The 13,954-nt window shown below is 57.0% G+C and overlaps 4 protein-coding genes across 4 annotated transcripts; 2 read left to right on the top strand and 2 right to left on the bottom strand.

The window, feature by feature from the left end:
• Positions 1-651: 651 nt before the first annotated feature.
• BBK36DRAFT_1118142 (hypothetical protein) lies at positions 652-2,040 on the bottom strand (the record flags this gene model as incomplete). Its single annotated transcript, XM_024890438.1, has 1 exon — positions 652-2,040. The coding sequence occupies one exon, from the start codon at positions 2,038-2,040 to the stop codon at positions 652-654; it is 1,389 nt and encodes a 462-aa protein (XP_024750064.1).
• Positions 2,041-3,956: 1,916 nt separating this feature from the next.
• Positions 3,957-5,176, top strand: BBK36DRAFT_51937 (hypothetical protein; the record flags this gene model as incomplete). Its single annotated transcript, XM_024898198.1, has 3 exons — positions 3,957-4,015; positions 4,120-4,377; positions 4,438-5,176. The coding sequence occupies 3 exons, from the start codon at positions 3,957-3,959 to the stop codon at positions 5,174-5,176; spliced, it is 1,056 nt and encodes a 351-aa protein (XP_024750063.1).
• A 575-nt stretch (positions 5,177-5,751) lies between these two features.
• On the bottom strand, positions 5,752-7,710 carry BBK36DRAFT_1140520 (hypothetical protein; the record flags this gene model as incomplete). The annotated part of the gene is made up of 4 exons (XM_024893383.1): positions 5,752-6,153; positions 6,218-7,026; positions 7,123-7,432; positions 7,627-7,710. The coding sequence occupies 4 exons, from the start codon at positions 7,708-7,710 to the stop codon at positions 5,752-5,754; spliced, it is 1,605 nt and encodes a 534-aa protein (XP_024750062.1).
• Positions 7,711-10,132: 2,422 nt separating this feature from the next.
• BBK36DRAFT_1135166 (ARM repeat-containing protein) lies at positions 10,133-13,837 on the top strand. Its single transcript, XM_024892545.1, has 7 exons — positions 10,133-10,478; positions 10,559-12,221; positions 12,282-12,853; positions 12,923-13,047; positions 13,156-13,563; positions 13,625-13,636; positions 13,807-13,837. The coding sequence occupies exons 1-5, from the start codon at positions 10,144-10,146 to the stop codon at positions 13,548-13,550; spliced, it is 3,090 nt and encodes a 1,029-aa protein (XP_024750061.1). The 5' UTR covers positions 10,133-10,143; the 3' UTR covers positions 13,551-13,563; positions 13,625-13,636; positions 13,807-13,837.
• The last annotated feature ends 117 nt before the right edge of the window (positions 13,838-13,954 follow it).

Raw genomic sequence — 13,954 nt, 5'->3', positions numbered from 1 at the left:
GAGATGCCGTTTGTATATGCGGAGTGGCAGTAATATCAGTCTGCCTTTTGTATCTTACCTACCGATTTTATAATGTTTGATATCCGAGACCCTCGAAAGCCTACCTTTACTACCTTACCCTTTAAGATATCTCTTACCTCACCCGACCTTGCCTTGCCTTATATCATGGTTATACATACAACGGCCATTGCGCTGGCTACGGGAATGAAGAAATAGGTTCACGCTCGATTACTCGTCGACACATAATGCCGTCTGGTCTTTGGGAAACTCATCTGTTTTTTCTTCTTATATTTCTATTTCTATAATATCCTTTACCTCTTTCACTTTTTTATCTTTTCTTTTCTTATTGTTTGCTTGTCATGTACATTGTCACTCATGAAGCATGGCTCGAGGGAAATGGACACAAAAAGGGGGAACTCGGACGATACAGAACGAGGTGGTTTCGGCAGAGAGAGGCAGGCGTTAATACCGCTCTATTTTTTTCTGCTTTCGGATATCATGAGGTTAGCATAATATATCATGAATATACCGTCCGAGACCACATGCAATCTTTCCACCACTGGTTTGGACTTTTCCGAAAGGTAAGGCAATAAGCATTGAACATTATTCAGACATATGTATTTGTTCAGGAGATGACCGCTCAGCGAATCGTCATGCTAAACCCTCTCCGCCAATAGACCAGATCTTCAACGAAGACTCATCAAAAATTCTACTAGTATGATTCCCATCGAAACGACCAGACGTAGCATCCAGATCCTTTTCCCGCGGATACCCCCATCCTCCCGAGCAGGTTGCCACAACAGAGCCGCTAGAATGCACAATCGTGCTCCCAACAGGCGACTCGTGCGCTTCCCACGTCCAAGAAGGCGCAACGACATCGTTCCGCATGCCAACCCCCTCCCATACCGCCACCGCGCCGTGCTGCGTCCCCGCCCAGACCTCGAACCCGTTCTCGCCCGGAAAGATGTCAAAGTGCAGCCGCTGCTGCGTCGTCGACGCGCGGCCGTCGAGCACGGCAAGCAGCTGCCCGGTGCCGCGGATGTCGTAGACCAGCAGCCCGCCGGCCTGGCGCTCGTTAACGACCAGGTACCGCCCGCAGGGGCTCCACGCCGTCTGCACGATGCCCTGCCCGCCCAGGGCGACGCCAAACGCCTTCTCGTCCGCGCCGGCGATCGACCAGTTCGCGACAACTCTATCAGAGCGGTGCAGATCGTACGTCCCCATCCAGCGGGTCCAGGTGCCGGCCGCAAGGATGGACCCGTGCCCGTGGACGTCTGCAGGAGGCGACGCCGCCAGGGCGGCCACGGTGCCCTTCATGCCGACGCCGCTGCCCTTGGCGATGTGCCGCCGGGAAGGGATCGTGGCCACGGTCAGCGTTGGGCCGTCGGCGCAGTGGCCGGACGTGTCGAACAGATCGATGCGGTTTGCTGAGCCGCACACAAAGTGCGTGCCGGGTTGCTCCCAGAGTAGCGACGCAGGGGTGATGTACTGCTCCGACTCCTTGCGGATAAGCTTATAGGTGTAGAGGGGGCGACTGGCAGCACTGGTACTGGCAGCAGCAGCATCGCTGTCAGTGTCCTCGTCTGCCGGCGGCGGGAACGCATGGTAGAGATGGAGGGGGTGATCTCGACAGCCAACCAGGAACGTCTGCGAGGCTGGGTTGGCCAGGGAGAAGTAGGGCGCAGCGGCGAGGGTCTGGGTGGGCTCCGGCAGCCGGATGCTGGCCTGGCGGTGCAAATGGCGCGCTTCTCCTGCAGGCTGCAGGAGGTCGGCAGGAAGGACGAAGGACGAGACGCTCTGGTCGGACGACAGGGCGAGGATGGCGGTGCCATCGGCGGTCCACTGGGCGGAGGAGAAGAAGCGTCGGTTGCCGGCATCAGGGCCCAGGGACGCCGCTTCAGGGGGGCTTCCTCTGGTGTCGTCCTCCGGCTGCGGCTTGCTCAACTTGGCAGGACACTCGGCGAGCAGGCGGGTGGCGGGCGCCTTGAGCTGGCCATGATGCTCGTCTGCGAAAGGCGGTGCTTCGGTCTGCTGGTCCATGGCACTCGCAATCATGGCACTGTCATCGTTGGTGCTCGAATAGCTGCCCCCGGTAACACCTGAGTCTGAGGTATGGACAACTGGAAGGCTGGTGCCGGACCACATTCACCGCTGCATGATCGATCGAATCACCTCCGTGCTCGTTGCAGCAACGATGAGCAGCAACCAGGTCGTCTAATCAGGCCAGGACTGCAATTGCGTGGCTGCAAGGGGTGCTTGATAAGGAGGGATGAGGAGAGAAAAGATGAGATTGATGAATGAGATTGGGACGCTAACGGCGGAACCGCTGAAAATCAGATGCAGCAGCGCAAAGTCACTGAGTCGTACACGATACAGGCGCATGTGCTGACCAAGCCGTACCTTGGGCAGATCTAAATGGGCTGCCGACGTCATCCCAGCACCTTGAGGGGTGGGAAGAGATCCATCCGCCGGTCGCTTCTCTCTCTCGGGTTTTGTATTGAGTACAAGTGGTCAGCACAGCGCGCTCGTACCAGCTACCTAAGAAGAGCAGCCCCTATTATGTTGTGCAGCATCATCACGATCATCCATCTCCGTTGAATCATTGAGCTTACAGCTGCAGCAGCAGCATCACAGCACTCCGGTCTCCCTCCTTTAGCGCAAGAGCTGGTGTCCAAGACCCCCTGGAGCTCCTCTGGACCTCTCGATACGGGGTACATTAGCCTCGGGGCTTTCCACAGCCCAACGGCGTGTACCATCGATCAGGTTAGCCTTTGGTGCAGTCGAGGTCTTGGTAGGGTGACACTGCAGCTGCCCTGCCGAGAGATGCTGGAGAGGTAGGTAGGTGCCTGTATGTATGGCAGTTGAGCGTCTTTCTGGTGGTGATGGTGACCTCCTCGCATCGAGACCGTCTGGACAGCTACTGCAGGTTTGAAGTGAGCCATTCGCTGCACATCACCACAAGTCCGACTGCTGCCCGCACCGTTGCATGCATTGACTCACCTTATCCCGTCCAGGCTCTTCTGCGCTGGACCCCCTTACATCTGCCAAATCCCGAGATCCTCTGCTGTCCGTATTCCGGAATGCCAAGAAGCCCCCCAAAAGAACGGATCAGGCACCACCGAAAGCGATCCAGTTGATCGCTGCTAAGCTGTCGAGGTGCAGGTGTGCCACAGGGACTACAGGGACTACAGGGCCTCGGGGCGCTGGCTGGCAGCGCACAGGTACCCGCTGCGTACCCCGTAGTGGCCCCTACCAGCAGCCCCGCGGCAGCTCCAGCGCCGGCGTTAGCGCTGCTGCACTGGGTACCGGCCGCTACCGGGCCACTAGCAGCACCAGCCCGCGCCATCAGCGACCCCTGCTCGCTCAACACTCGTCCGGCCAGTGACAACCCGGGCCTGGCCTGACCTGACCTGACCTGACCCAAACCGCCTTGCCTCGTCCCTCGTACTTGTACTTGTACGGCTCTGCTCGCCTCTGCCTGTCTCACCTCTGGCCACGCTCTCGCCCTGCCCTGACCTCGACACTGACAGGCTGAGACTCCAGCGAATCGTGACTCCCGGCTGATCATCAATCAATCAATATCAATCGCCCGCCGCCCGCCCGCCCTTGTCGCCCGACCATGAATCCCGCATAGCCCGACCTCCAGAGACTCTCTTCGCCCCTCGCGGCCCTTCAGCCCGACCATCAAAGGACGACCAAAAGAAGCACGACGACTCCCGGACAACGAACAAGGCAAGCCACCGACAGGCTCCATATCGCAAGACATTCCAGCCTTATCCCCTCTCTCCCTTACGAACCTTTCTTCTACGAACCTTCCCCCCAGTGTTGGCGACGACTGCGACTTCTCCTCTTGACTCTCTGATCCATCCATCCGACCGACTTCCACTGCGACGAAACCACTCTCTCTCGCAGCATCGATGCCAAACATGATGGAGGCCTCTCCCTTGACGGTGGCCATGGCCTCCACGTGCGAGGCGCTTAAGACGCCCTCGTATATGGAGCTGATTGTCTCCATGTGAGCAGCGCCCCCTTGCCTCTTTGTGCCCCCCCTCCAAGCCGTCTTCGATGCTGTAACTCGACTTCCGTATGAATTCTAACGATACTGACGCTACATGGCAGCATCATCCTCGTCGGTCTTTTAATCTCGTACCTGCCACAACACTACCGCATCATCTCTCGCGGAACCTCCGAAGGCATCTCCCCTTACTTCGTTCTGCTCGGCACCACTTCTGCAACTGCTGGCTTCGCCAATATCCTGACCGTTGCGCCCTCTCGCAAGGCCATTGGCTGCTGCAGGGAGCTGGAGACATTTGAGTGTGCCGCCGGTCTGCTTGGTGTTGCCCAGCTCGGAACTCAATGGCTGTGTTTTACTGCCATGTATGTCGTCTGTCCCGTGATTGCCCCGATGACCTTTGGCTGACTCTCTGCCCGTTACAGTCTCATTTTGTTCCTCATCTTCTTCCGCTATCGCGAGGCCAACGTGCCCCCGGAGGAGCTGGGCGGAGAGAGCCCTAGATGGCAGACGGCCGTCGCCGTGGGCGGGCTCTGCATGCTCCATGCCTTGATTGTGATTGCCTTGACCGGTGTTTTCGCCATCGCCAAGCCTGACCTTCTCAACTTCTGGGCCAACTTCCTCGGCGTCATGGCCGCCGTCCTGGCCGCCATTCAGTACATTCCTCAGATTTGGATGACGTACCACCTCAAGCACGTCGGTAGTCTGAGCATTCCCATGATGTGCATTCAGACGCCGGGCGGCCTTCTCTTTGCCGCCAGTCTCTTCATGAGACTAGGCATGGAGGGCTGGAGCACATGGGCCATCTACCTCTTGACAGCTGCCATGCAAGGCGCTGTTCTGGCCATGGGCATCTATTACGAAGTCACAAGACACAGCGACGACTACGCGCACAGCTACACTGACAGTGCGCCCCAGTCGCCCATCGACCATCACTCCACGCCACAGCGCCCCTACGCCCCTCGGACCTACTCCGAGGGCTGGGAGCGCGGCCTACCGGGTCCCTTCACTGGCCATCCCGAGCGATACGCCGAGACGGAGGAAGACCTGGACGACATGGAGGAGCGCGAAGAGCGGGCCATTGCCAGAGAAAACCAGCCACTTCTCAGGCCAGGGGGTATTGGCAACCCGCACAGGAGTTACCACTCGACCTCACGTCATTAGGGTGACGAGATGTGAGTGAAGAGGCTGTCTCGGAAAGGGGCAATGGCATTGACTGCTGCTGCTGCTGATTTGCATGTGAGCTACGACTTGTACCATTGCAGAGATAGAATATCTCAATGCGCGAGAGAGGGTATCGATGCATTGCCAGATTGTAGGGAGGCTTCTCTTTTGTTCTGCGAGCTTGTCGGTTTATCTATCGGGTACGGATGTAACAATATATATATAGTATTCTGCTGCCACTTTGGTTTGAAGCAATTGAGGCCGTTAGGAGCCGGTATAACATCTCTCATTGATTCAGTGCTCTGGTAGAGACTTCTTCACGATAGCATGGAGATGCGCATCATGCAATAGTCTTCGAACGTTGAACTCTTGAACATTGAACGACCCCGTCATCTCCGTTGTGTTCTCCTGTATTCGTCTAAACATCCACCACCTCATCCAAGTGGTGAGAACTCGTATCTTGATCAAACCTCGATATTCTCGAACAGAACTTCCATCGTCATAAACACGTAAATGTACATCTAGTCATGATATCCAAAAGAAAAGAACGAGAAAAGAAACAACCGCCGTTTTATCTAAAAATTCACCTCGCGCACATCCTTCCTATCCAGCCTCTTGACACCCGCCTCCCTCTCCTCGTCGTAGCTCCCCTGACTGCCTCCGTCATCCGTGGGCTGCGCCTCGTCGTCGAGCTCATCGCCGACCTCCATCCAGCGATCGCTCGTGGCAGGAACCGGCGAAAGTTTGCACAGAATCCAGTACATGCCCAGCGAAACGATGAAGCCGCAGAAGAAGTTGAGGTTGTAAATGTAGGTCGCGCCGATGGGGACCTTTGTGCCCACGGCGCCCGCGAAGCCGACGACGTTGATGAGGATGCCGGAGATGTACGCCGCGTAGGCCCGCCAGTGAATGCCCCATGTGTAGAAGTAGGGCCCCGTGCTGCGGCTGTCGTAGAGCTCCTTGACTTCGAGGTAGCCCTTGCGGACGAGGTAGTAGTCCGAGACGATGACGCCGGCGATGGAGCTCAGGAAGACGCTGTACGGAGAGGTAGGTGGTGAACTGGTTGGAGGAGCTGAGCAGGTTGTAGGGGCACATGGCGAGGCCGACGACGGCGCAGATGTAGGAGCCGCGGCGGATGTTGATGTAGCGCGGGAGGAGGGCCGTCATGTCGGTGCCGGCGGAGACGGAGTTGGCGGCGATGTTGGTGCCGAGCTGGGCGAGGGCGAAGGCGAGGGCGATGACGAAGACGCCGAAGCGCTGGCCGGAGCCGCCGTCGTCGATGAAGCGGCCGAGCAGGTCGAGCGGGCTCCAGATGGGCTGGTCGTAGATGATGGTGGACGAGGAGGAGACGATGATGCCGATGAAGGAGGTGATGGCGAAGCCGAGCGGGATGGTCAGCAGCTGCGACCAGACGGCGTCGCGGGGCTTGCGCGCGAACCGCGTGAAGTCGCTGTCGTTGACGACGAGCGTGGCGAAGTTGGCAATGGACGACATGACGCCGTTGACAAACTGCCAGCCGAGCTCGCTGCCGTGGATGGTGGCGGGCTGCCGGATGATGGGGCCGACGCCGCCGGCGCGGACGCAGGCCCAGACGAGGAACGCGACGCCCGCGACGGGCACGAAGTAGGCCTTGACGGTGAAGAGGTGGCGCACCTTGTGCACGGGGAACCACAGCGCCGGCAGGGAGCAGAGCCAGAAGATGACGAAGGAGACGTACTCGGGGGTCGTTGTGGCGCTGGTGCCGAAGGTGCCCGGCATCTTCGAGGCATCCCAGGACTTCCAGATGGAGCGGATCATGAGGTAGACGCAGGTGCCGCCGATGTAGGCCTGGACGCCGTACCAGATGCATGCTGTGTGAAGAGGAGAAGAGGTGAGTACAAAAGATGAACAAGTTGAGGAGAAGCTCCGAGTGTCATCCTGAAGAGCTCAGGAGCAAGATCACTCACCCATCGCAGCACGATTGAAAACAGGCCACAGACTGCCCCAGATACCAAAGGAAGCTCGCCCGATGATTGGGAATCCGATGTGGTACGTCGCTCCGATGCGTCCCGTCATGACGATGAAGCAGGCGGAGATGGAATAGCCCAGCCAGACGCATATCCAGGCCTGCCACCAGGACAGGCCGACGATGATCATGGACGAGGAAATCATCCACGTGTTGATGTTGAACGAGTCGGCGATCCAAAAGGCGACGAAGTTCCAGGGGCCCCATTGCCGGCGCTCCTTTTCCACAGGCTTGAGATCATGGTTGACAAGCTAAGAGGGATGCCAGAGTCAGCGCTGCGGTCTCACTCTCTTTTCGTTTCTAACGTAGGCATGTCTCGGTTTTGGGGGCAAGGCTCGGGATGCTCTCAATGACACACGTGGTGACGAAGTCATGAGCGAGCAAGGGAGAGGGATCTCATGTATTAGGTAGTAGACGAAGAGGAGAGAGTGTAGAAGAGCCGCACCATCAGCTGTCTTGTTGACAAGCCGGGCTCTGAGTCAACAGCCAGCTTGTCCGCCAGATTCCTGAATCTCTGCCGTAACGCCATGGTGGTTGATGGAGGGCCGCAAGCAACGGGCCTCTCTCGAAAGTGCAAAGAGGTTCAATTGCGATCAAACAGCGGGCATGCGAGATGCCTTTTGTTTCTTTTTCTTTTCAACCAACTGGAATCGACTTGATAAGAAACTGATCAGCCACAGCCGGCGGACTGATCGACGCACAAATGACGTGGGGAGCCCAGTATTGTTCGTCTCGAGATGGAGGGCGACAGGACGTTGGGTTTGTGGGGAGGTTTTCGTTGGTTGGTGAGAAGGGCGGCGATCAGCCAACCAAGAAGTTCCTTTTGTTCTTCTAATCCTCTTGGACAGTTGCACAAGCAATTGAATCATCTGCTGGGCTTGTGCCTTGGGGTCCCGGCTCGGCGTTCGTCAGAGGCTTGAACTCAGCGGTCCGGCGGCGCAGAATGGTGGGAGAAGCCACCGGCTTTTATCTGATTTCCTCTTCCGGGATGCCAGGCTAGATGAAGGCGAGATACGATACGAGTACTATCTCCAGCTGAAGAGGCGATAAAAAGAGAAAGAAAAGCGGAGGTGAGAATCAACGGGCTGACGATGGCAAAAGTGATTGACTGATCCATGTCTGCCCTAATAACCGACTTGCTCCTATCAGCGTTGCCCATATCTTGCTTCCCTAACCCCAAGACGATCCGGCCTCTGGCAGACGGCTTTTCCCCATGGTCCCAGAGCGGCGATGATACCCTGCTAGGTATTGGGCGGCGATAGTGTACATGTACAGTATGTTTGTACGTGCCACGATAAGCTAATGCCATGAGATAGCAGCGGGACAGGGGAGTGGCAACTGGTGAAAGGGAAGAAGAAAAAGTCATCAGCCGGGACAGGACGCCGAAAGTGCGGAGGGATCCGCCATCCCGCAAAGAAACGTGTGACTAGGACGAGGAGAATTTGTTACTCGATCTAATCGAGTCAACAGAACAGCAGCCGGGGTGCAAGGATCGAAAGGCCGATAACTGCACGGATGGCTCGTTATCTTGTTTATCTCGGGGTGTGAATAAGGTGGTGAGATACGCGGGAGATAAGTGAGGATACCGCAGATAGTGGCACGACGGGTATGGAGAAAGCGCATGTGCTAGGGAGAACAGGGACAATAGCGCTCAGGCTAGGGCAGAGGCTGCTTGAAGGTTAGTGTCCGATCCCACGATAGTACCTCGGCCTCGTTTCTATGTGGAGGAGGAGGAGGAGGAGGAGGAGGACGGGAGGCAAGGGGAGCTGGTGCGGTGCCGCAAGCCACTGCGAGATCCGGTGAGGATGGATGGATGTGGACCCTGCAGCTGCGGAGGGGATTCTAGAAGACGACTGATTTGCTTGTAGTATCAGGTACGGTAGAGTGCACGCGAATGCTTTCTTGGCTGTACGAGTATGTACGAGCATGTACGGGTATATTCCGCGATGGGCCGACTGATACAGGTCGTACTTGATTTCTGCTGCAATAGCTAAGGTAGTAAAGATGTTTGATTGATGACATCGGCGCCCGATGCTTCTCACAATGACGATGCGCGCCTCGGAAGCTGTGGATCGTGGCGGACAAGGGAGCAGCTGAGCCGATGCTTGTTGCTCTTTTGTATTGCCCAGCTTGCATTTGATTTACCCTCAACGAGCTGAGAATGTGTACGCAATGTTGGCAGCCGAGGCTCATCGTCAGTACCTAAGCCTCTGATGCATTTAATGTGTTTCTTCTGTCAACTTTCATTACCCAAGCTAAGCGTTCCGTATGCACATTCTCAATGCCAAACTTACAAGATCAGCGGAGTTGAGAACTGATAATCACGACAGTCTGAAAGAGAATTGAATAGCTGAAGCCCATGGCATTCCCGCGCTGTATCCATTTGTCTATTTTTCAAATCTGTTGATTCACTGGTTGGTGTTTATGAGCGGTTTGCATGCGCTTTCATATGATAACCCACACTGACACCATGTTGATTGCATGACCAAGGCAAGCAGTCTTTCACACAGCGCGATTGCCAATGCGTTCGCGGATACATAGAGACGATATTGTAACTTGATCCAAAGCCAGCTCACAGTCTTCAGTGCCATATTATCACCATTTCTTTTACAACACTCCCTTCATGAGATTCAACAGAGACTACCCTAGAGTCCCTACTGCAGACTCAGCTGAATGCAAAATACAGTGCATTGGTTCGTTATCGCGCCTGCATTTCTTATCGCCCGCCTCGCCCAGCCAACCACAGACGCGCAGCCAGTCACCAGCCCGCTTTTTTTTGTTTTCATCCCCCACCATCCGTCTCCCCTCCTAAACCTCCAAGTTTTGGAACCAGCAGCATCTCGTCACTCTCTTAACATCTGGCTGGAACAGACCGCAAGGGACAACGAAGAAACGGCGATACCCGACACTCACTCACCAGCCCGCATTGCTAGCCCGACTCCAAAGTACAGCCTCGCCCACCATGGAGGACCAGCTGGCGCAGCTCCTGGCCAACACGCAGCTCCCCGACCAGGCTCCCCGCCAAGCGGCCGAGATCGAGATCAAGCGCGCCCAGACGAATCCCGCCTTTCCCGTGTCGCTGGCCCGCATCGGCGCGCACTCGTCCATCGACACCGCCATCCGCCAGGCCGCCCTCAGCACGCTGCGTCTCTTCATCGAGAAGAACTGGGCCGTGGAGGAGCTGGACGACGAGCCGCAGATCCCCATCTCGGACGAGGCCCGCGAGCTGCTCAAGCAGACGCTGCTCGAGCTTGCCCTGAGCCCCGAGGACGACCGAAAGGTCAAGATTGCCGCCAGGTACGATTCACATGGAATGGTAGATCGAGAGAAGCCTCGGCAGTTGTCTTGTCTGACTCACCACTCTTCCTCAATTCTAGTTACGCCGTTGGCAAGGTTGCCATTCACGACTTTCCCGACAACTGGCCCGCCCTCCTCCCCACCATCCTCAATGTCATTCCCAGCGGCAACGACGCCCAGCTCCACGGAGCTCTGAGGGTGCTCAGTGACCTGGTCGACGAGAGCCTCAGCGAGGACCAGTTCTTCTCCATGGCCCAGGACATCGCCAAGGCCCTTACCGAGGTCGCCCTCAACGAGAACCGAAAGCCCATGCTGCGCGCCCTCGCCATCTCCGTCTTCCGCGGATGCTTCGACCTGATGTACATGGTCAAGGACGACAACAAGGACGTCAAGGTCTTTGCAGAGGAGCTGCTGAAGCAATGGAATCCCTTCTTCGTTGCCGTCCTCAAGGGCCGTCTGCCCGAGGCCGAGTCCGGCTCCGGCGCTCAGCCAGAGTCCTGGAACAGCATCATTGCCCTCAAGCTGCAAGTGGTCAAGACGCTCCTCCGCATCCGCAGGGTCTTCCCCAATCTCCTGCTCCCCCAGAGCACCACCTTCTTCACCGCCGTGTGGGAAGAGCTGAGCATCATGCAGGCGGCCTACGAGCAGCTGTACATCATCGACGAGGTGCAGTCTCGCTTGGAAGACTCCGACAACCTCCCGTATACCCTCGATCTCCTCATCCTGGAGGAACTCGACTTCCTCAACCAGTGCTTCCGCGCGCCTCCCGTCCAGGCCGAACTCGACAGCCACTTGAACGCCCATGCCCATGGTCACGAGGTCCCGTGGATGATGGATCTTATGAAGATGCTCGTCGGATACTCGAGGGTCACTCGCGAGGAGCAAGAACTCTGGGACTTTGACTGCTCCCTGTACCTGGCAGAGGAGACTTCGGTCACGGCCAACTATACTGCGCGCACTGCCGCTGGCGACCTGCTCATCAAGCTGGGAGAGTGGTTCAACGAGAAGACGGTCGACGGCCTGTTTGGACACACAAAGACCCTCTTCCCGGGCGAGGGACCCTCGGCCTGGAGAAGCCAGGAGGCAGCCCTGTACTTGTTTGTCATGCTCGTCAGCGACTTCCAGGACTTGAGTAAGCCTATTCCGGACGCCGTTGCCAACGCATATCTGGAGCTTGTCGACTTCTCCATCAACCAATCCAAGCACCCGCTGCTGCGCGCTCGAGGATATCTGGTCGGTGGCATCATCGGCCGCTCTCACCAGACCCCGCCCAATCTGGTCGACGCCATCATTCACTCCATTACGAATGAGGAGTCGGAGGTCGCTCAGGTTGCCTGTATCAAGGCCATTGAAGGCCTTGTCAACTCGGGCCGCGTGACCCCTGACCGCCAGACACCCATCATTGCCGCCATCCAGGGCTACATGAACGGCAAGGATCCCGAGGAAATGGAAGAGGCAGACGAGCTCCTTGTTACTCTCACGGAGGCTCTGAGAGCCGCCATCGGGCTCGAGAGCACAATCGTCATTACCAGTGAGATTCCGTCCATCGATCTTCTCTTCCTGTTGGCCAAGCTTGGAGCCAGCAACTTCCAAGTCACAATGCTCGTGACCGAGGCATTTGAAGACATTGTCGGTAGCCTCTCAGACGCCGCTTCTTATGCCGCTCTGTGCGCGCGCATCCTGCCTACCCTGACTGGCGCTTTCGACGTGGCCAATCTGACCGAGGATAACCCCCTTGTTACGGTGAGTTGCCAGACCTACCATCTGGATGAGATGTGCATTCTAACAATTGGCGTATTCTAGGTCGCGACTGAACTGCTCGTCGTGCTGACAGAGCACGGCTCAGAGCCTCTGCCGGAGGGCTTCGTGGCCGCCACGCTGCCCAAGCTCAACCGCTTGCTGATGGAGTCGGGAGACGGCGACGTTTTGCGGCCCGGATCCGAGGCCGTCAAGTGGATTCTGGTGCACGACCACCAGCAAGTCTTCAACTGGCACGACTCCAATGGCCGGTCCGGTCTGGAGGTGTGCCTGCACATCATCGACCGGCTGCTGGGGCCTTCCATCGAAGACAATGCTGCCTCTGAGGTGGGCGGACTGGCTGCCGAGCTGGTGGAGAAGGCCGGACAAGACCGTCTGGGCCCCTTTCTGCCGCAGCTTCTGCAGGCCGTTGCCAACCGACTGGCCACTGCGCAGGCCGCTGCCTTTATCCAGTCTCTCATCCTCGTCTTTGCCCGACTATCGCTGGGCGGCGCGCAAGACGTGGTTGAGTTCCTCAGTCAGATCCAGATCGGTGGTGAGAGCGGGCTGCAAGTCGTCCTGGCCAAGTGGCTGGAGAATTCGGTCAGCTTTGCCGGCTACGATGAGATTAGACAAAAGTTCGTTGAAGGAGTCTCCTGGGCGAACCCCGTTCCCGTGCCGTCCGAGATTTGCTAACATGGTGGTAGCGTGATTGCGTTGTCCAAGCTCTACTCGCTCAACGACCCGCGGATAGCCCAAACCACGGTCAAGGGCGATTTGATCGTCGGCGCTGATGACGGGATGATCAAGACCCGATCACGCGCCAAGAAGAGTATGTCGAAGCATGGCTTCTTTATTCCCACCACGGCCGCCGTCCTGGACCGGCTGTGCCAGCAGTACACGAGTGAGATGGAGACTAATAGGCCAACCAAACGAACAGACCCCGACAAGTACACCATCATCCCGGCCACTCTCAAGATTGTCAAGGTCCTGATCGAGGAGCTTCTCTCTGCCTCTGGCGCCCGGGCTGCCGCCAGCGCAGCCTCTGCTGCCGTGGCCAGTGCGGAATTTGAGGACGAGGACAATGAGGAGGAGGGCTGGGAGGATGACGACGACACGCTCGACCTCTCCCTGGGCGCGACCAAGGCCGACCTGATGGCCTTTGGCATGGACGCCAACACCCGACAGCGCGACGACGAGACGCAGCAGTACCTGACGGAGTTCTTCATCCGCTGCGGCCGGGAGAACGTGGCCAACTTCCAGGAGTGGTACAACATGCTGACGAACGAGGAGAAGGCGAAGCTCAACGAGGTGGCCAATGCCGCGGGGCAGTAGAAGCGCTGTGCGGGATTACCTTTCAAGGAAGCTTCTGTAATTATGACGGTGAAGTACGTGTGTGAAGAGATCAGGAGTGATTGAGCGGGTATCCCGAGGGAGGCGCCCGGTTCCGTATGGTTTGTTTCCAACCTCTCCTGTCGTTTCTGTCTCTTTTTCTTTTTTTTTTTACTCTTTTCATCTTCCCTTGGTGTGTTTATATACATATACATACACAAAACCGAACGAAAGCGGAAAAAAGAGGCTGCTGCTCAAAAGCTGTCTTGGATGGGTGACGGCAAGCGGGAAGAACAAAAATCAAAAATACAACGACTCCAGAGAATGGAAAAAAGAAACAAGCCGAGATGATGATTGAAATGAAAGCGTTATACAACGGGATGGCAAGAAGTGGTGCTGCGGGTGAC

Source organism: Trichoderma citrinoviride, assembly GCF_003025115.1.
Source record: "Trichoderma citrinoviride strain TUCIM 6016 unplaced genomic scaffold BBK36scaffold_6, whole genome shotgun sequence".
Taxonomy (NCBI): domain Eukaryota; kingdom Fungi; phylum Ascomycota; class Sordariomycetes; order Hypocreales; family Hypocreaceae; genus Trichoderma; species Trichoderma citrinoviride.
This window is presented reverse-complemented; position numbering and strand designations above follow the sequence as displayed.